The following is a 22,581-nucleotide window of genomic DNA, read 5'->3' on the forward strand; positions in this document are numbered from 1 at the left end:
TTCTTCCCAAAGTTGTACCTGCGGTGTATGGCGCCCTTTTGATTCCTTTCCAGGTGTTCAGAGTAGTATAAACACTCATATTTTGGTGTAAAAATGGAATTTATCTTGACGTCTTGACGTCATATCTTGACGTCATTTCATATCGGATTTAAATGACTAAAACTTCGTCGAATGCCACTTTTGTTCTCGGGAGAAGCGTGTACTGGGTGCTGGGAATCCGTTAAACGTATCCCGACAGGAATTTGAAAACTTTCATTGTTGGCCCAAATTCGACAATTTTGTAAGGCTATACCCTTATGATTTTGGTCAAAATCACGACTTTTTAAATTCTTCCCAAAGTTGTACCTGTGGTGTATGGCGCCCTTTTGATTCCTTTCTAGGTGGTCAGAGTAATATTTTAATACTCATATTTTGGTGTAAAAATGGAATTTATCTTGACGTGTTGACGTCATATTTTGACGTCATTTCATATCGGATTTAAATGACTAAAACTTCGTCGAATGCCACTTTTGTTCTCGGGAGAAGCGTGTACTGGGTGCTGGAAATCCGTTAAACGTATCCCGACAGGAATTTGAAAACTTTCATTGTTGCCCCAAATTCGACAATTTTATGATTTTGTTCGATTTTGGCCAAAATCACGACTTTTTTAATTCTTCCCAAAGTTGTACCTGCGGTGTATGGCGCCCTTTTGATTCCTTTCCAGGTGTTCAGAGTAGTATAAACACTCATATTTTGGTGTAAAAATGGAATTTATCTTGACGTGTTGACGTCATATCTTGACGTCATTTCATATCGGATTTAAATGACTAAAACTTCGTCGAATGCCACTTTCGTTCTCGGGAGAAGCGTGTACTGGGTGCTGGGAATCCGTTAAACGTATCCCGACAGGAATTTGAAAACTTTCATTGTTGGCCCATATTCGACAATTTTGTAAGGCTATATACCCTTATGATTTTGTTCGATTTTGGCCAAAATCACGACTTTTTAAATTCTTCCCAAAGTTGAACCTGCGGTGTATGGCGCCCTTTTGATTCCTTTCCAGGTGGTCAGAGTAGTATAAACACTCATATTTTTGGTGTAAAAATGGAATTTGTCTTGACGTCTTGACGTCATATCTTGACGTCATTTCATATCGGATTTAAATGACTAAAACTTCGTCGAATGCCACTTTTGTTCTCGGGAGAAGCGTGTACTGGGTGCTGGGAATCCGTTAAACGTATCCCGACAGGAATTTGAAAACTTTCATTTTTGGCCCAAATTCGACAATTTTGTAAGGCTATACCCTTATGCTTTTGTTCGATTTTGGCCAAAATCACGACTTTTTAAATTCTTCCCAAAGTTGTACCTGTGGTGTATGGCGCCCTTTTGATTCCTTTCCAGGTGATCAGAGTAGTATAAACACTCATATTTTGGTGTAAAAATGGAATTTATCTTGACGTGTTGACGTCATGTCTTGACGTCATTTCATATCGGATTTAAATGACTAAAACTTCGTCGAATGCCACTTTTGTTCTCGGGAGAAGCGTGTACTGGGTGCTGGGAATCCGTTAAACGTATCCCGACAGGAATTTGAAAACTTTCATTGTGGCCCCAAATTCGACAATTTTGTAAGGCTATACCCTTATGATTTTGTTCGATTTTGGCCAAAATCACGACTTTTTAAATTCTTCCCAAAGTTGTACCTGTGGTGTATGGCGCCCTTTTGATTCCTTTCTAGGTGGTCAGAGTAATATTTTAATACTCATATTTTGGTGTAAAAATGGAATTTATCTTGACGTGTTGACGTCATATTTTGACGTCATTTCATATCGCATTTAAATGACTAAAACTTCGTCGAATGCCACTTTTGTTCTCGGGAGAAGCGTGTACTGGGTGCTGGAAATCCGTTAAACGTATCCCGACAGGAATTTGAAAACTTTCATTTTTGGCCCAAATTCGACAATTTTATGATTTTGTTCGATTTTGGCCAAGATCACGACTTTTTTAATTCTTCCCAAAGTTGTACCTGCGGTGTATGGCGCCCTTTTGATTCCTTTCCAGGTGTTCAGAGTAGTATAAACACTCATATTTTGGTGTAAAAATGGAACTTATCTTGACGTGTTGACGTCATATCTTGACGTCATTTCATATCGGATTTAAATGACTAAAACTTCGTCGAATGCCACTTTTGTTCTCGGGAGAAGCGTGTACTGGGTGCTGGGAATCCGTTAAACGTATCCCGACAGGAATTTGAAAACTTTCATTTTTGGCCCAAATTCGACAATTTTGTAAGGCTATACCCTTATGATTTTGTTCGATTTTGGCCAAAATCACGACTTTTTAAATTCTTCCCAAAGTTGTACCTGTGGTGTATGGCGCCCTTTTGATTCCTTTCCAGGTGATCAGAGTAGTATAAACACTCATATTTTGGTGTAAAAATGGAATTTATCTTGACGTGTTGACGTCATATCTTGACGTCATTTCATATCGGATTTAAATGACTAAAACTTCGTTGAATGCCACTTTTGTTCTCGGGAGAAGCATGTACTGGGTGCTGGGAATCCGTTAAACGTATCCCGACCGGAATTTTGGCCCAAATTCGACAATTTTGTAAGGCCTTATGATTTTGTTCGATTTTGGCCAAAATCACGACTTTTTAAATTCTTCCCAAAGTTGTACCTGTGGTGTATGGCATCCTTATTTTATATTTTGGTGTAAAAATGGAATTTAATAACCATATCTTGACGTCATTTCATATCGGATTTAAATGACTAAAACTTCGTCGAAAGCCACTTTTGTTCTCGGGAGAAGCTTCCCAATGCTTCGCAACGTCAAGCGCCTGCGGTGTATGGCGCCCGTTTGATTCCTTTCGTATAAACACTCATATCTTGGTGTAAAAATGGAATTTAATAAAGTGGCGTCGACGCCACTTTTTGTTCACGGAGAGGCGAGTACTGGGTGCTGGATTTTGAGAACTTTCAGTTTGGCCCAAATTCGACAATTCTGTAAGGCCTAGCGGTATATATAATTATATATAATTAATACTTATGAAATTTGAATAATTTCCCGACTTAACTCTCCCCTCCCCCCCCCATAGGACTGACAATGGAGGTGTGGGAGTGAGTGGCATCGAACCCGGCTACCTATGTACACGCCACATTATTTGTTTGTTTTTTATTTCAATAATACAAGTGTTAAAATTTCGATAATCAAAATAAAAGCGACAAATAATGTAATAAATAAATTAAAGAGAATGCGTTTGATTAGTTTGAAACATAATCAGAACCCTTTCTCTATCATTACTCTTTTCAAACTAGGTAAAGTTTGATTCCATGACCTTACCTAATAACGTTAGTACACTTTTACGTACAAATATCACGGGGTGTATCCGTCCTAATATTCGTGCAATGTTTTAGGAAGCAATCTTTTACCTTTTACCAATTTTTCATCTTTATAAATTGCCTTGAAGATTTGACCAGATCCGACTACTATTTTGTAAATAAATAACTTTAGATCGTGTATACAGATGCCGTGTGCCCTTTTCAGTACACACACACACAGGGGCGGCGATTTGTTTCAAAAATTGGGGGGGGGACATTTGCTTGGGTACCGGAGGGTATCCAGGATTTTCCAACCCGGGCGCGAATTACTATCAAAGCGGAGCGCCATTGGCTGGCGTGCAGTGTACAAGAAAATTTCTGGTTTTGATAGCCCCCCCCCCCCCCAGATTACTGGAAATGGCACTTCTCGGGCTTGAAAATAACCAACCAGATGTACCCTTTTGCCCGAGAACCAAGTTTCTCCCAATAGTTTTTTTTTTCATCCATAACCTTTTCCAAGAGTGCCACCAGTCACACATCATGTTCGACCTCATCGCATCTCCTGTGGATCATTGCTTTTGTAGGTAATACTACGTAACGGCCCGCAATACCCGTCAGCCCCACTTTTCAAGGTTTTCAGCCAATTATTTGTTCAGAATTTGAATAATAAATTCACTTCAAAACATACCCATTATGTTGCACAAAATTTCATCCATGGAAAACCAATATAGATAAAACCCCTTCAACCCCTAACAGACCGGTCAAAATTGCACGAGTATAGGGAAGTATAATTAAGTTAATTTATTGGTGTACATATATTAAAACCTCTTATAAAGGCTACTATAAAACTTCGATAAAATAAAAAAAATGCTCTAGGGGAGGGGGAGGTATTCCCCTTCGCCCCCCCCCCTATGCGCCTGCGGTTAGAAATCTTGTAGGAAACAGGCCAAATGGAAACCCAGTGAACCCATATCGATGTGGATCATATGTATGATTGTACGTACTTACACTCATACACAAGAGATGTACAGACATTATGATAATAATCATGAGTGACATGCTACACGGTCACAGGTCACAGAAACGACCACGAAGAGTCATTTACCTCATGCAGCATGTGTTGGATGAAGTTTTAGCCACCGCCAAATATGATTTGGAAAAATAATCTCACGCCTTTTTTCCTATTTATAGCAAAACAAACAATACTATGCCACCAAATATTGGGGGGATATTAGATACTATATTCCCCTACCTAAAATATTGGGGGGACATGTCCCCCCTTCCTCCCCATGATCGCCGCCCATGCACACACACATATCTATCTGTCTTCAACTCCTCCCCCCCCCCCCCCCACAGACACACACAGACACATATGCATTACTCCATTAACTTAGCAAGAGTATAAATACACATGCCTGTGCACTTTGGAGCATTTTGAAACAAAAGATGCTCATATGATGGGCTTGAGGATTTACTTCAATGCATTTTTATTTACTCATATTTGAGTCAAAAACTCAACAAATGTTGCAATTTCATCATGATGAATGTCAAAATTACATCAATGTAGACATTTTGACTTGAAAGCCACTTCCATGTATGATTCTGCATCACTTTGCTGATCCGAAACAAAATGCAAAGAATTAAATGATTGCAGAAAATATATCAAAAGATTGACAAAAATGGATGTATGTCCATCGTACAAATGACTGGATTTGTTTCTCCTTCTAGCAACTCCCTGGTACGTATAACGCAGTGAAAAATGGGGGGGGGAAAACAAAATTCAAAATGCATTGCGGCCTCGATGATGTAACATGAGCAATTTTCTTCATGAATCTGAAGAAATTTATAGTGAGGGTGTACAACATATTTGATCTTAGTAATACAGTGAAAAGCAGTTTGATGTAACAAACAATACAATCACAATGACACAGGCTGTCCTAAATTGACCATTGACCTCAACAACAGCTTTTTGTTCTAAATGTGATAGATACATCAACAAACTAAATATGACATGGTTTTCATAATTTGACCCCTGGTGAACTCATACGACCATTGACCCACAACATTAGGCTTTTGTACTCAATGTAATATTATTACATACCAAATCTGCGATCTGTCCAAGCTTGCTTTGCGATATTACGGTTAGGTAGGAGTGTTAGTTTAAAGAGACAGGTAAGTGGGGAGTGAAGTAAATGTTTCGCATGTGTTGACTTCAAATGACCTTTGACCTCCACCAACAGCAATAATAGGCTCCTTCAATTTGATATGGTACATCTACAAACCAAATATGAGATCTGTCCAATATCTTGTTTACAACTTTACAAGGCTTTACGATTTGACCGGTTGTCCCCAAATGACCTCTGACCTCCACCAAAATCAATAGGCTTCTTTATTTATTGCTATACACCTTCATACCAAATATGAGATCTGCCCATGCTTCCCATCTTGAGATATTGTTTAGAAAGTTTTCAATTTGACCCCAAAGCCTTAGATCTGCACCAGAAATTGCAGTATTTCAGAGATGTCAACTCACCTCTGAGAAAATCTTGTTCATATTAGAGGGATTCAGACATAAGAAAAAAAGTTATCATAATTTTTATTCTAACCTTGCTTTAGTTTTGATTTAATACACCCAGAAGTCGACCAACGTGGGGCACCCCAAGTCTCGCCTCCCCCTTGCATCCGTCATTGCCTCTGTGCTGTAAATACATTCAACATATCCAGCATATTATACCATGGTTAATTATTAATCTTTTGCCATTTTTTGGGGGGCCAATCCCATTTAGTCACTGAAATTACTATGGCGGCACTATCGTATGTAAGGTAAGATCATTGTCAGCCTGTCACATGGTTTTCTCATACAATTTTTTCTTAATTAAAATAAAACAAAACTGCTTATCCACTGAAGAGCCTGTTTAAGACCCTGTGTAAAAGTAAGAGGGCCTCACGTTTCGATCCTAGCAGGATAATAATACATAAATGGCCTTCATAGATGATATGAATGTTACGGAACATCGCACCGAGAATGACAAAACATGCGATCAATGTGATAGATTTAGAAACCAATCATGATACGTGACATGAAAAATTTGTTGGACATTGGATGAAATATGTTAGCTCACTAATTTGCAGTATGTGTTTTCAGCAATGAAAATCTCTCATTAATGTATACACCTATATGTGAGAATATTACATTTCTTGGTCCCTTAAAATGCAGCTCTTGTGAAGTGAACAAAAACCTTATATAAGTAGCCTTTGCTGGCATTTCGTTCTTTCAATGTTCTTATTAAACCAGAATGCAAAAATGCATTGTGGTTTCAATGATGTAACATGAGCAATTTTCTTCATGAATCTGACGTAATGTATAGTGAGGGTGCACATGTTTACGAGGTTTTCACAATTTGAACCCCAGTGACCCCAAATGACCTTTGACCTCCACCAAAAGCAATAGGCTTCCTGTAATTAATGTGGTGCTTTTACACACAAAATATGAAATTGGTCTGACCTGACCTTCTTGAGATATCGTGTTTACAAGTAAGGCGTCACACACGCCATCATGAATGCAATGGTTACCATTATCATCGAAACCAAAAATGTACTGAGAATGCAGTACAGTTCTTGGGTGGGGGGGTTGGGTACCAGGACCGCCGCTACATCAATGGGGTCCACAATCAAAATATTTTCTGAAAGTACAAATCTGGTTTTGCTTGGAGTGAATGTTGGACTAAAGGTTTTAAGTCTGCCTGTAGCCATAAAAGAAATCGAATTTTCCAACATCATAATTAGTTGCTTTCTTGCTTCTGTTAAGATCATTCAATTTTTCAAACAGTGCTGCAAATGTCAGTCTCTAAATTTAAAGAATAAAAGGACCTAGTTTGGTCTTTCAAGATGTACACTTGAATTTATAACTGGCATTTTTTTTTTATGAACCGTTTTTATTCTGCTTTGCCCTGGACTACTTAGCCCTTGGGAAAGATACGCTGGAATGAATGGCCTGCCTACATAAAGCAACCGAATTTGCTCTTGAAGAAAACTTCCCGATGCTTCTTGGTTATTTGGTTTAATACAAAAGAAGCCGATACTTTACGGCAAGATCGAAGTCAGGCACCGTCCGGCTCTCAACCTTCTGTGTTGGCTGCTGCTGCAGCCTGCTCGTTCTTTTGTTGAAGTCCTCTGATCGATATGTCATACACAACCTCCTCTACTTTCTTAACATCATACTTCAAACCGTCGTATCTTTTCCGGAGACTGTCGTTCTTGAGGTTTAGGAGACGGAAGCCGGAGTCTACTTCGTTCAGGAACGCAGCTATCTTGAGCGGTCGTGAGAAGTCACCAGAGGTTACACTGTTGACGGCGAGTCGGCTCTGAAAGTGAGGGGAAAGAAATCGCATAAAATATATGAAAAGCCAAGGTACCTGCGATGAAATTTCTGAACTGCGGTGTTCACATGCACCCACAAAGTATTACAAAATAACAAGTAGAAGAAATGTAACTGCTGTAATGTCCCAGGTTGATTCATAAATTTGCTGTTTTATTACTTGAAATTTCCCAAATTGATCTGTTTTTGATTATACAAACCTCCAAAGCTACTAGTCAATCTCCCATTCCTCTTCAAACATTCAGTAACATTTGAATCAAAAATATTCAGGACTGTTTCAGGTCATGTGAAAGTCATCTCATAGTTAATCAAGTTCTTGAAATAAACTAAAGCACTTAATGGAAACAATTCCTGATTTAGGGCTGAAAGATGTCGTCGCTCTCCCCACCCCCTTCCCACCAAAAAAAAAAAGGCTCATTATTATTTAAAGCAAATTTGAAGCCCATTTTAATCGTGCCTAGACTTATATCCCTTGTAATCAATGCTCATTTTTTCATACCCTTAAATCTGCTATATTTCAAGTTGCAAAAATCTAAATCTAAACAGATTTAAAGTGCTGCTGCTTAAATATTTTCCATCACTGTGCGAAGACGACACTACTTGCCCTTGATTTCTTCCCTAAACGTCAGCCCTGATAAAATAGGTGAAGACTAAATAATAATTTTAATTTGACTCACCAATTCATTGGCTAGAGTGAGTAACCCATGCAAGAAATCTTCCAGGTCAATGTGAAAGCCATCTTCTTTCTTAACAGCAACTGAGAGCAAAATCATAATAACCACATATGCTCATTCGATAAATTTAAATTACAAAGGATGGATGGATAGATAGATGATGACACCATGCATCCATCTTTTAATAAGTGAAGGAACTACAATATCATACATCTCAACAACAGAAATGCCTATAAATGGTGCAATGGATTTTGTTTCACATTGTCTGTTTTATACATTTTCTTTTTTAAATCTTTGTAAACTACAAATTTGTTGAAAAAATGGCCCCAGATTATAAAGGCCTATTTACAACAGTCCTGTAAATTATTCTGCTGAAGAGAGGGGGAGGGGTGGGTTGGTCAGGGGGTGTTTACAATGATAAAATGGCCCCAGATTATAAAGGCCTATTTACAACAGTCCTGTAAATTATTCTGCTGAAGAGAGGGGGAGGGGTGGGTTGGTCAGGGGGTGTTTCCATGGTCAGTGCATGATCACAAGATTCTATACGTTTTTGACGAGATTGTTTGCAATGATTTATTCTCTATATGAACCTTACCTCACATTCCAGATAGTAAATGCTACTAAGTTATGATATTAAGTAGGTAGCTGGTGTTTCATGCATGTAGAGATACACTGCAGTCTTAGTATAATTAGATTGTTTTTGGATTATTCCAATTCACACTGCACGGGTCATTTGACCATTTTCACATCACACCAAATGACTTTACACCCTACACATGCCCCCTCCCCACCCCAATATTGGTATTGCTTACAACAATGTACAAATACTTAATATGAAAGATGCAGATGGTGCTTGCATTAACAACGTCTGATATAGCAGGGATGTGCCCACGCTTGGCGGCCCCGCCCAGCACTAAACATTACCGCCCAGCACTGTCTTAAAAATCGTGAATCCCGCCCAGCACTATTTTCATCTAAAATCCCGACATTCCTAACAATTTATTTCTAAAAAAAAAAATGTAAATTGTTAGCAAAACTAGTGTATGTGCTTAAAATGCTACACAAGTGCCATCATTTGGCATCTGAGCACCTTCAAAAATCTAAAAATTTCTCAAAGGGGAGGGGGACACCTCCTCCCCCTTAGACCCCTCCCCAGGACGGCGATCAGTATACCCGGCACTCAGGAAATCTTGGGCACATCCCTGTATAGGTTTAATGATAGTTCAGTAGCACCACAGTACTAACCTCCAAGAAGCTGAGCTACCTCTTCCCTGCTTGCCAGTTTCTCTCCCTCCAAGTAAATTATAAGAGATGCTAAGAAGGCTAATCTTTGGATACCAAATTTCCAGTGGTCGCTGTACCTGCAAGGTAAAGGAGGACATTACCATAATTACAAAGACCTTCATATCTTAACTGTAAGCTGCCCTCTTAGTTTCTGGGACTGCTGTGAAACAATTACCCCTTAATTGTTGGTTCTGCTCCTGAAAGATTTTCTGCAACTTTAGCAGTTTATTCCTGCTTGAACAAGTGAATGGCAATATTAACACAAGAATCTGGGACCAATGAAGTAAGAAACTGGTGAAATATTTTCACAGCTGACATTTACAAAAAAGACAAGGAAGCAAACATGAAATGAACATATCAACTGTAAGACAGGCCCCAAGGTACTGTATGGTGCAAATATCATCTATCATATTTTGGTTGTTTCCTTAACCAGTAACAATACAAACTTATAAAAAACCCACACACAATTAAATAAGAAAAGTACAGTATTTCAAATTTTATTATTATTTATTATTTTAAGGTTTACATTCTTGTTCAAGGCCAAGGCCCTCTCACACCACTTTACAACTTAACCCTGGTCATTGGTAACTTGTCACACGTACACACCAAAGTGTGCACAATTCAAACAATCTCTCAGGGGGCACCACAGTGCACCACAACCATGTGTCCCCCGGGGACAGCCACAAACCGGCGCACGCAACTATATTTACAAATTACGTCGCAAGTCTCCATTTATACACCTGGGTGAAGAGAGGCAATAGAGATGAAGTGCCTTGACCAGGGACACAACGCAATGATCTGGCCAGGACTCGAACCTGTAATCCTTGGATCACAAGTCCGATGCCTTAGCCAATTGGTCCTCACGCTCCCTGTTATGAGGATCATGGTGAAATACAAAGGTAGGCTTTTTCGAGTTCCATTCTCCCTGAAAAGTGGTATTGTCTGGCGTGGATCATGTACGTCAAAGTAAAAATCTGTTATTAAATAAAGTGGTCTGATGTCTCGATCCTAGCAGGATCTTCTTTAAAAGCTAAATGACAAGTAACAGAAACAGAAGGGACAAAAACACGCACAGACGAAAGACAGTAGAACCAGCTTGAAGTACAGGGCTTGAAGTGCCACTCACATTAAAACATAAAAAAAATGGATTGAAGATCAAACCTGTAATACTGCTCTGCTGGAAACGTTTCTTGTAAGGCCTTAAACTGAGCCTGGATGCTTACAAACATATCTCTGGCCTTTTTACAAACAGATAAAACTGCAAAAGAAAGAATATTTTTACGAAAATTTATACATACTGTAACAAGGCTAAGGGTGCACCATCTTTTAACTTCTACATTTGTTTAAGTTATGCACTCTCAAATGCACTCTCAAATCTTACAGAACTACACTTTTATGACAAGCATACTTGTTTTAAGATATGGTTTGACTTGTGCAAGTACAGAAATCCATGTTGCCATGTTTGAGACAAATTAAAAAAAAAGGAGATATTAACATCTGACATCAAAGCCCAGCATTGCCATACTGTACCTTGTATTAAGCTTGGCAAATGAATGTTATCTGAAATTTAATATTTAGCAAAAGAAGTCCGAGAAATTATGAATAGTCATGCAAAATAAATACAGTCCAACTTTCTATAACCCTTAAGTGAAGAGTATGTAGCGCTGATAGTCGTAATCGATCAATCGCCAATAGTCACAATCACACTTTGGAAGTTCGTTTATTCACGCTCGAACCCTAAATTTCTATTACTTGACTACAGCTCTAGCACTGACCATAATCAGCTTTTGAAAAATAGCCTAACCTATCAAAAACAACACTCAAGCAGTTTATCAGCAAATATCGCAGAAGTATACAGGTTCTCACAATGCTACACTAGTACTGTGCTGTATCTAAAATCGGCAAGCACCTGCTCTGGTTAGATTCATGCATTTGCTTGTCAGTTATACACTTGTTCTGCAGTGCAACATTCAGTTCTCGGTAGCAAGGTTTAATCATTGCGCATATCACAAATTTGTAACTCGTTAATCTTTTACAATTGCAAAAGTATTTGTCATTTCTTCAAACATGTTTACTTCATTAGTGGCCTGGTTATCATTTATCGGATGTCTGACAGAGTGTGCCACGGATGTAGTTCATTTCAATGTGCAAAATATGTGCCTGCTACTGTGCTAGGCTAGAGCCTAGCCTAGAACTTTCAACCTCCTTCTACAGACAACTCTTGCATACTAATCATCACACCACAACAAGGTGTTACACCTATTCATTGTTTGCTTTTACGAGTGCTAGCAGTTGTACTAACCTCGTAGCTTCATTCAAAAATTTACTATGAATGATTTAAGAAACTACAAAAGAAAGAGTCGACTATCAGCACTAATAGTTAGGCACAAGGGCTTTATCTGTTCTGACAATGACTAAACTTAAAATGGAATATACCCTTTGCTAAAGGAACTATCAAAACATACCATCACTAAGACCAGACTTCTGATGAATAGCTTGCAAGGTTGTCATAATCTCTCTTGCTGTTTGTTCCAATGTTCGGACAGCATCTCTGATTTTCTGTCACAGAAAAAAATTGTTAAGCAACTTTAACCCATCATGTTTAAAGCAAAGTTCACTCACTGTATTCTTTCCATCAATAAATTCAGAGGAAAACGTGTAAAGCCATCTTGAACTCAATACATTGTAAAAGCTGTTCAAAATTAATTTGAACAACAGCCAAAAGTACTTAGTACACATTTACAGTGCTCATCAAAATGTGTGTTGTTCAACATGGAGAATTTGCAAAGAACTTGATTCCCCAATGCATGACAATGATAAACTGTGACAGAGACAATTATGCTGCAGAATACTTTTTCGCTGGGTGTATCTGAAATATATCTTTATGTAAGGATGTCTGCAAAGGCTTTCGTTGTATTAAAGGGGACACTACTACTATTATCATCTTTGGTTCAGATGATAGCAATATATATAGTTGTGTAAAAGAACTCCCTCAAACAGCCAAGAAAAATGATGCTTCGTTTGGGAGATATCGTAGTTCAAAAGTCATGTATGGGAGCTGTCATAGTGAAATGCCACTATGATCTCAAACTTCTTATTTTCTCTTTCATATTTTCAAAGTAGAATTTAAACAACAATTGTTGACACTGAAACCAATGCCATTATTGGGTCATATAAACAGCTTCGATATGTTAGGAAACAGCATCACAGAAAATAAACGTCACATTAAATGAAAAAAACAAAGAAATGATGAAGACCATGTGGCTATATGATATTAATCAACTTGATCAAGTCTTCAACTTGTGTTTCAAGGAACATTAAACCTGTGCTCTCCCTGTGTGGGGAAGTTAATAATGGCATATACCTATGTCACACAAACCAATATCATGTTTGGGTAAGTCTCATTTAAAATGGCAATGGCATGTATACACAAACTTGCTAAGCGTAGGTTCAGTACTGTGAGTACTTTACATTACAGAGCAATTTGGGCCGTGTGCTTAAAAACTTGAAAAATGAACGTGGTTGAGTTTTGCGACACTTGATAACAAAGTAATGAAAATGTGGTGTTGGCTACCTCTCTTGTGTCTTGATCATTCACAAGGAAAGTATTAAACTCGTTGAAAATCTTGGATATTACTTCAGAAGTATCTGCCATGACTATCTCAAGGTAACCTGAACGGTAGAAAACGTATAAATAACTTCGCTTTGTTTTTAACTCAGGCTGTCGGTGTCATGTGCGTGGATGAGTTTTAAATGTTCAGCACACCGATGTGAAGTTAGTTACTTATTCCGCGTTCCTCGTTCGACATTCGCGAATAAGTAACTGTAAAGTACACATGATAAACACCTATGAAAAGCCAAATGCTTCAGTACGAGATTATCAAGATTTTTTCGTCGAAAAGTACATTTTAGTGTAATTTTTCCACAGATAATTAGGGTTTAATAATGGGTCATATGAACTCTGAAGACGATGTAGAAAATTACCACAATGCGTCTTCCCGGTCCAAACAGTGCTTGACCAATTCAGGCCACTTCACCATCACTTATTAAATAGATGTAACGGAGGCACGAAAAACTTTGGGCCCAAAGTAAGTGTTAAACAAAGTAAAACATGTCGCAGAATCATAAATTATCAGCTAGGCCTATTGTTGTGTCTCAAATGATTAAATATAAAACATCTGCAAGAATACCTACGAAGATAGCTTAGCTTATGTTACATTAGTGCTCCTCGATTACTAGGCATGTACTATTCAGTAGCTAGGTATGCGGGACTCCTAAGCCTATACAGTACCTCGATGCTACTTTGAACCGCTACTCAGTAGATGAGCGCGACTTCGTACATTTTCCCAATTATTTACCTTATCTTTTCTGCAGATTGGTGCACGTAAAATAACGCTATTACTCCATTACACGCCTCAATCAAAGCGATCTTTTACGCAATCAAAATCTAAGGTTGAAAGCCTGCATCTATCTTCAACCTTCAACTGGTGTTGAGTGCGGAAAATCTTTGCAAAACATCCATATAGCAGCAATAACAAGAAACTTGTCTGAAAACTCCTTAAATTGTTATGTTAAATTGTTATATTTGGCGAATTATTACTGATGGCATGAAGGAAATGCCTTAAGAAATAATTTATGAGATTTTTGTCCACCTTAAGTGTATTGGTATTCTGACACGAAACATTTTAACAATGCTTACTACTATACCTGCATATCTGTGCAGGGATTGCCTGCGCATAACCAAGTCGTCGTAATATCGACAGTTATTTCTTTGTTTAATTGGTTGAGAAAAAATCTTCGCACATGAAAACTTCCCGTACATAATGCAAGTGCAGATAGCGAACCATTTTACACAGTTAATTCGCCTGAGATCGGTCATTGTTAGAAATCTAACTAGGCGACAGTTAATTTTCGTAAACGGCGCCTAGCCATTTCCCCAACGTAACTATACATCCAAACCTGAAGTTTTTATTTGACCCTGAATCACGGCAATTGCGAACTTGAATACGACGGAAATTTCAGCAACGGAAGCAAATATATAATACCGATGATTCAGTGATATCGTTCGTTCCAATAGCAAAGCTGTAAGTACAAAGAGTACACCTTTTTGCACACAATTTGAACACTAGTGATCCCAAATGATCTTTGACCTCCACAAAAACAATAGGCTTCTTGAGCTTAACGTGTCACAACTACATACTAAATATGAGATGACTTCTTTAAAAGGTCCAGAGGAGGGCTACTAAGATGGTTAGTTCCTTAAAGAGTGTTCCTTACTATAGGCGGCTACAACTGTTGAATCTCACCACACTGGAGCTTAGGAGGTTACGTGGGGACTTGATTCAGGTTTTCAAGATTGTGTATGGTTTTGACAATTTATCCTTTACCGACTTTTTCATGTTTGCTAATAGTAGTTGTACCAGAGGTCATTTTCTTAAACTCCAAAAGTCACAAAGTAGGATTAATATTCGGCATAACTTTTTTTTTCTGATAGGGTTGTAAATGAGTGGAACGGTTTGCCTGAGAAAGTTGTACTTGCAAGTAGTGTCAATGGGTTTAAGAATGCTTTGGACACGCACTTTAAGCATTGTAATCGGGTCTGAGTGTTTGTGTCTTCAGTTTTTTTGTCTCCTGTAGGGTCCTTGATGGGGACTTTGGTGTCCCTCCTGATCCTTTTTATCTACTAAACTAAACTAAATTATTTCAACCGATACGCGGCGGAAGTTTCCTGCTCTACCTTTGAAGTGTGAAAAAGTTTTTATTTCACGCATGCGTATTTGCATTCTACTGTAAAAAGTAAACTGTACTCAGTTAAGATGCGCCGTCTACATCGCATAATATCGTAGTTGCATATTTGCACGCACGGTTTTAGCCTAGAAGGTTGAGACCGTTAAATGACTTAGCCCAATCTGATATTAAAAGATGACTTCTCCTTAGCTGGATACTGATGATTTGATGAAGAGCACAGTATCAATCAAATGCAATGTAAAATATCTTTCGTCAGGACTGTACCATGAAAAAGCTACGTTAAATCTAAACAGATCGATAAGGAGAAGATTAAAGAGTTTTAGACTAACGGGAGATGCCACGAATATTCTAGACCCGTAATCACGGGTGAAGTGGCCAAAGCCCACAACATCAAAAGCTTCCACGAAGGATTTGAGGGTAAGTGTGTTAAGTGTTTGTTTGTATCAAACTTGAAGGAATTATTTCCAATGAAAACTTTGATTCCACTAATACGCATATAAGTGCATAGCCCAATTGGGCATTGTAGCCAAGGTCTAGGCTATATGTTATTATTTGTTATCACCTAAAAGTAACCGTGACTGAAAAGTCTTAAACTATAACTGTTACTAGTGTTACTGTTAGTGTTAGAGCTACGTAATGCATAATTAGGCAAGACACGAGTATTATTACTACTAGTATTATGCTAGTATAACTGGAGCCTATAGGGCTTCGAGTTCGACAATACCAATCGAAGTGCCAAATGAGAGTTAACCCTATTTGCGACCCCCAAATGATTTTCTTTATTCAAATTCAAGCCACTCAAATTGGCAATCTCTGAAATTAAGCCTACTGTAATTTCTGATACTATAGTTGGTAGCTTCCAAAACTTCCAGCTCGACTGTCAATGACTCGTACGTCAGCTAGATCAGTGTGTACCCAAGGCCATAGGCTATATGCCACCATATGAGTATACAAGCTATTAATTTCATTGTTTGAAATGGTAAGGAGTGTATGTGCCAGGCAGGTCAGGATTTTTGAAATTTTACAATACTAGAAAAGATGACCTGGGATTAGGTGCCTTACCAGTGTGAGTTACCGTCAATAAAAACAACAATAAACAATTGAATGTTTAGCATATTTCTGAACAGTTCTATTATGAAATACTCCATGTTTTAAAACTCCATGTCACCCAAGTTTGTATTGTTCAACCCCCCCTCCCACCTAGCATTACCATACCTCTGGACAAAGCACAATTCTGTCTCACCACTGCTCTGTAACAATTTTTCCATTTAAGAGAAACTTGGTAGTTGAATCAAGGACAAACTGGCTACCTATGCTAGTGGACCTTATTCATCTTCAAATTTTACCGTTGTAATAATAGGAATGTATTTTGTTAAGTTTAATTGGACTGTCAATTTATGTTGAATTCACAATAATTTATTCACAGGCGGTCACTTTGGTCATGACAAAATCCTAGAAAAGGTGACAAGCAGATATTACTGGCGTGGTAGTGCGAATGACGTATTAGAGTATGTGAAGCAATGTGAGCCATGCCATAAGAGTAACAACACCTTCGACAAAAGGTGGCCAAACTTCATCCAATACCAGTGACTATAGAGTATATGGAACCAAGTAAGTCCATTGCCAATAGATTTTGCTGTTGCATCTCTTTTTTTATTCCTGCTTGTTTCTTCCATCTTTCACTAAGTTGGTGACTTGTAGGGATGCACAGTCTGGGATTGAATTTATCAACTGCACTTGGCTGCATACAGTGAATTAATTAATATATACAAAGTATTTTTAAAATCTGAAACAAATTGTGTTGTAACCTTTTATAAAAGAATGTGTCTGCTTCTTGTGCATGAATGAGTAGCGAGTACAATTTGCAAGGTAGACTAGTCTGTAGCCAAGATTCAACAGAGCATTCAATAATGTATTATCAAACTTGTAAGTTCTATTCTTGTTTGGAAAACTCATAAAAATCATACAAGCAAATCATTGCAGAGTTTTCCAGTACACTTTTATTTCACTTATATATTCTGGTACACTTTCGTTCTACCCAAGTTTATGTTCACTATTACTTGTGAGGGAATGAGCAGCTTACTTTAATTACTGCCATAACAGGTCACTTCAATTCAACATTAGAAATGTAAATTAATTCCATACTTTAGAAGAATCAATTGGTGACTTACTGGCATATTAGATTAATAACATAGGGCTTCATTGATGGTTGCCAGTTATTTCAGTCCAAGAAGCTACACTCTAAAAACAACCTGGTGAAAATTTCCTGGTTAACAATTTGCAAACATTATGCTGGTTACTGTCTACGTTAGTTAACATAATCCTGGTTAAGCTCCTTCCGTGCTGGTTAATCACATTGTGGTAAATCTGATCTTAACGTAACTCTAGTGAATGAACTAAAACAGCTGACTAGCAGTGGCGGAGCGTCCATATACAGTCAGGGGGGGCGGATGCCCCCCCTGACGGACTCAAATGGAATGCCGGCGCCCTTTTCAGCTTTGTACCACGTTTTACTTATTCGCGATTATTGACTTTTTTTTATTGCGCTCTCATCTACCTATTGACAAATTTGTCACATTTTGTTGGTGTAATTTTCTGACAAAATGCTCTAACGTACGGCGGTCTTTTATTTATCGGCACTTAATTCCGGCACGAAACTATTTCCAAGAACTGTACAGGGTTTTGATCTATTTTTTCGAAAACATGAGCACTCACAAAGATACCACAGGGATTGTGATGAAGCGCATGTACTTTCAACACCCATATAAACTTCCGAGTTGTCACAAATGGCGATGACACCTATTTATTCTTTGTTTATCTGCAAATTAGCAAGGCCCGGAAAGGGTCATTTCCGGCGATCTAGGTAGTATCTTTACTCAACCAACCTGTGGTGGCGCTCCACTTAGATAGTGTCAAAAGCGCCCCTACAGGCCATTCTCACCCCCCCTGACCAATACCCCTAGCTCCGCCACTGCTGACCAGCCTATTGCAATCCTCGCCTCTGATTGGTTGGTTGGTCGCGACGTTCGTGCGAAATTCATCCAACTAGAAAACTTTAGTAGTACCATACAGTACACATGGGCGTCCAGTCAATCACCGAGCGGTAACCAAGCATAAGCCAGTCTTGATACATCTATAGAAAATGGATGATTTTGTATCAACCAAGCTTGAGGAGTGGAAGCTTACAACATTAAAAGACATTTTTGAAGGTAAGAATGGAAATCCTTTTGTTTTGAATACAGTTAGCTATGCCTGTTAACGTACAGGGTTATATGCTCAGTGACAACTGTCATGTAATATTAATAAGAAGTGTTGCTGTTAGTGTTGTTACGGTAGTATTAGGCCTAGGCCTATAATTACTTGTGTTAGAATTAAGGATGCACCGGATCCAAATTTTTGGATCCGGCCGGAACCGGATTTTGCCGGATAGTACATGAAATCCGGCTGGAACCGGATTTTTTCATTTTCATTACACAAAAGAAAATCATGAATAAGAAGTAGAAGTATGAAACAAGGAGCAAATCTTAGGTGACGTATACGCATATTATAAAGAAGGTGAAATTAAGACCCCATTTATGAGATTAAATATGACTTGAAAAGGTGTAATCTACATTCTTTAATAAAATAACTACAATATAATTGTTGACAAGCTTGATACAGTATGTAAATTTGTTTGCTGGAAAAATACTGCATACTACCTATAAGATAATTGTCTCTGTATGTGATAACTGTAGAAAGGTTACTATTGAAATTGTTTTCATTGTCAGCTCTGGAATTAATCTTTTTTGATGAGAATTAAAGTTATTCTAAGGTTTAAGAATGAATTTTAAGATGAAGTGGTTTTTGTGGAATTAAAAAATATTCAGAAGTATTTAACCATATACGTAAGAGATTGTTCCACACATAAAAAATCACAGAAAACATGAATGCCAACAATAATGGGAAAGTAAAGATTCAATGGAACAGTATTTTGAATGAAAAGTATATAAATGGTCCATTTTAACTGCACAATATTAAACTGATGAAGGCTGCAAGAAATGATTTCACTGCAAACTGTATTTGTTGTATATAGCTTCATATTATTACAGTAGTTGTATTATTTTGGTTGATCTTTAGAAACAGTGAGTCAGACCATTGAGAAAATTAAATTAAACATGTTAAACCTAATTTTCCTTACTTTGAATGTTTTATTAATTTTTGGAATTAGTTTACATTGATTTAAGTTAATACCAACACCTTTTTAAGGAATAATTCAGGCCAGATTTTGAAAAAGATCCGGCCAGATTTTGAAAAAGATCCGGCCAGATTTTGAAAAATATCCGGCCGGAACCGGAACCGGATAATTGCTCACTATCCGGCCGGATAGTCTGGCCGGACCGGATATCCAGTGCATCCCTAGTTAGAATTATGGCTAACGATGCAAGTGCACTACAAATATAGTCTCTACAGGTCTCCTCTCATATAAATATATATTTATTTGAAAATTATAAACAATTGTTAAATTACTTAAAGTAGGTAGGGCTATACTATAGTATGATTAATAAAATACTTGGTCGTACTTCAATCAATACTCCAATTGATAATATTAAAGATAATGATTTGTTAATTACAAATAAATTTGACATGGCCGAGATATTTAATGACTTTTTTGCTAATATAGGCTAATATAGGTAACCTTGCAAGTTCTATTCCCACTTGTCACTCAAAATTTACAGATTTTCCTACTGATAGTACCCCATCATCTCTATTTCTCTCACCAACCAACTCCTCTGAAATAATCAATTTAATAATGCAATTGAAAAAAAGGTTCTTGTGGTCTTGATAATATTTCTGTTCAGTTTCTCCAAGAAAATCGTTTTATTATAGCTGCCTCTCTTACATATATTTTTAATTTATCAATTTCTACAGGTGTTGTTCCAACTCGTACTAAAGAAGCTAAAGTTACTCCAATTTTCAAAAGTGGTGATAAGCTATCTATTAACAATTACAGGCCCATCTCAGTTCTTTCATCTTGATCTAAACTTTTAGAACTTATAACATATAACCGTACTGTACACTTTTTAGACAAGAACAACATTATTACTGATAGACAATTTGGATTTCGTAGGGGGCGTTCTACAGCTATGGCAGCTTTGGATGTATCACACTATATCATTAATGGCTTTAAAAATGTGAAGGAATATTCTTTGGGTGTATTTTTAGATTTATCTAATGCCTTTGATACTGTCAATCATGGAATTCTCTTCAACAAATTGTATCATTATGGCATAAAAGGGGTTGCATTTAATTGGTTTGTTAATTATCTATCTGGCAGACGCCAATGTGTACATATTGATAATCATTATTCTAATTTCAGTAAAATATATGTGGAGTACCACAAGGGTCAATTTTAGGTCCACTGCTTTTCTCTTTGTACATAAATGATATTATGAATTGTTCAAACACCTTGTATTTTACACTTTTCGCAGATGACACCAGTATACTATATAAACACAAAGATATAAATCATGCTGCATCTACTATAAATTTTGAATTAGCTAAAGTCTCTACTTGGTGTCAAGTAAATAAATTATCTTTGAATATAAACAAAACCCACTTTATGATTTTTCACCCACTCTCATACTACCTCATCTTAATTATTGTAATATTGTTTGGGGTAATGCATATTCTACCTACCTAAAGCAATTGCTTTTATTACAAAAAAAGGCTGTCCGTGTTATTACACAGTCTGATTTCTTAGCACATACCCCACCACTATTTAGCTCACTGAAATTACTTGATATTTTTGATTTACATAGATACCCTTGTGCAGTTTTTATTTTTTAAGTCTATTAATAATAAATTACCAGTCAATTTTAATGATTACTTTCATTTCAATTATAATATACATAACTACTACACCAGATCCTCTGGACATTTATTTTCATTGCCCATAAATACCAATGTCTTTAAACGTTCCATCGTCTGTTATGGTGTTAATTTCTGGAATAGCTTAAGTCATGCATTAAGAAATATTAAGTACCTTAATTCATTTTCATTCAAGTTGAAAATCATCTTTTATCCAAATGTCAACATCTATAGATCTACATTTGTCTCTGACTTTAAGTATTTCCCACATTTTCAAAATGCCTTTTTTGTTTAGTTTAGGGGTGGGCGGGGGGGGGTGGTATAGGTCGTCTTGGTAAGGGGCTTTATTATCATGCCCATATCCTTAAAACTTGTTATCTTTATTTTTGGTGGGCTTCTTGTACAAGCTACGGCTTCCAAGCCCTTCCACCATTTTCTCTTCGTAATTTCCATCATTTTTCTTTTATATGATTTATTACTTATTTTCTTTGCATGGTATTGTCTTCACCGTCTTTTTATGACATAAACATTGTGAGGAAATGGAAAAAATAAATGAAATGAAATGAATTCTGCTGTGGGCGAAGCATTACCCATTGCCAAATTCATAAGCGATGTGTGCTGTTATTCTGAAACCGATAACATATGCAAACTTCTAGTTCAATCGTATCGAGGATGTTAAACTCTACAAGAAAAATACAAATGCAAATAAACAAGCAAATGAACGTTCGCCAAAAAATAGCCCCCTGAATTTATCGGAAAACAAAATGTGACATTCTTGTGTACTAAGGAAGGGTCCTGCGCAAACTCAGCAGTGGCTGCATTGAAGTACAATGCAAAACGCATTGTGGTTTCGATGTTGTGACATGAATAATCAAAAATAAATAAATATATGCATTTATATCTATATATTTATATGCATTTAAGATGTCGCAAACAATATTCACAATGACAGCTGATGATCAAAATGTACACTTATAGTCTAAACCTGTAATCAGATTTTCTACATTGGATATAATGTTTTAACAAAGATTTCCTCGATTACCTTGAGCTGATGCTGACCCCAAATGACCCTAAAACACCGACTTCTGTTCACTTTCTCCTAAATAAGACATTCAATTGTTTATAGGATGACCATGATCAATTTAGTCCTTGGAGAGTAAGAAACTTTCAGAAATAACCAGGAAATACCAGCATGCAACACTTTGGCAGGACCTTTACAGTAAACAACCACTGAACCTTGTAACTTTCTGGTTTACAGTATTTCAACATTGTTGCAGAGGAAAATGAGGTTGGACCTCCACTGACAAACAATGAGCCTTGTGCTTGTGTAAAAGCAAACTTTGCTTTGTGA

The 22,581-nt window shown here is 37.3% G+C and overlaps 1 protein-coding gene across 1 annotated transcript; it reads right to left on the bottom strand.

Moving 5' to 3' along the window:
- Positions 1-6,914: 6,914 nt before the first annotated feature.
- Positions 6,915-13,405, bottom strand: LOC139966718 (translin-like). Its single transcript, XM_071970023.1, has 6 exons — positions 13,210-13,405; positions 12,101-12,194; positions 10,797-10,893; positions 9,597-9,712; positions 8,355-8,434; positions 6,915-7,663 (listed from the first exon to the last, which is right to left on the bottom strand). The coding sequence occupies exons 1-6, from the start codon at positions 13,288-13,290 to the stop codon at positions 7,418-7,420; spliced, it is 714 nt and encodes a 237-aa protein (XP_071826124.1). The 5' UTR covers positions 13,291-13,405; the 3' UTR covers positions 6,915-7,417.
- Positions 13,406-22,581: the final 9,176 nt, after the last annotated feature.

Source organism: Apostichopus japonicus, chromosome 4, assembly GCF_037975245.1.
Source record: "Apostichopus japonicus isolate 1M-3 chromosome 4, ASM3797524v1, whole genome shotgun sequence".
Lineage (NCBI taxonomy): Eukaryota > Metazoa > Echinodermata > Holothuroidea > Aspidochirotida > Stichopodidae > Apostichopus > Apostichopus japonicus.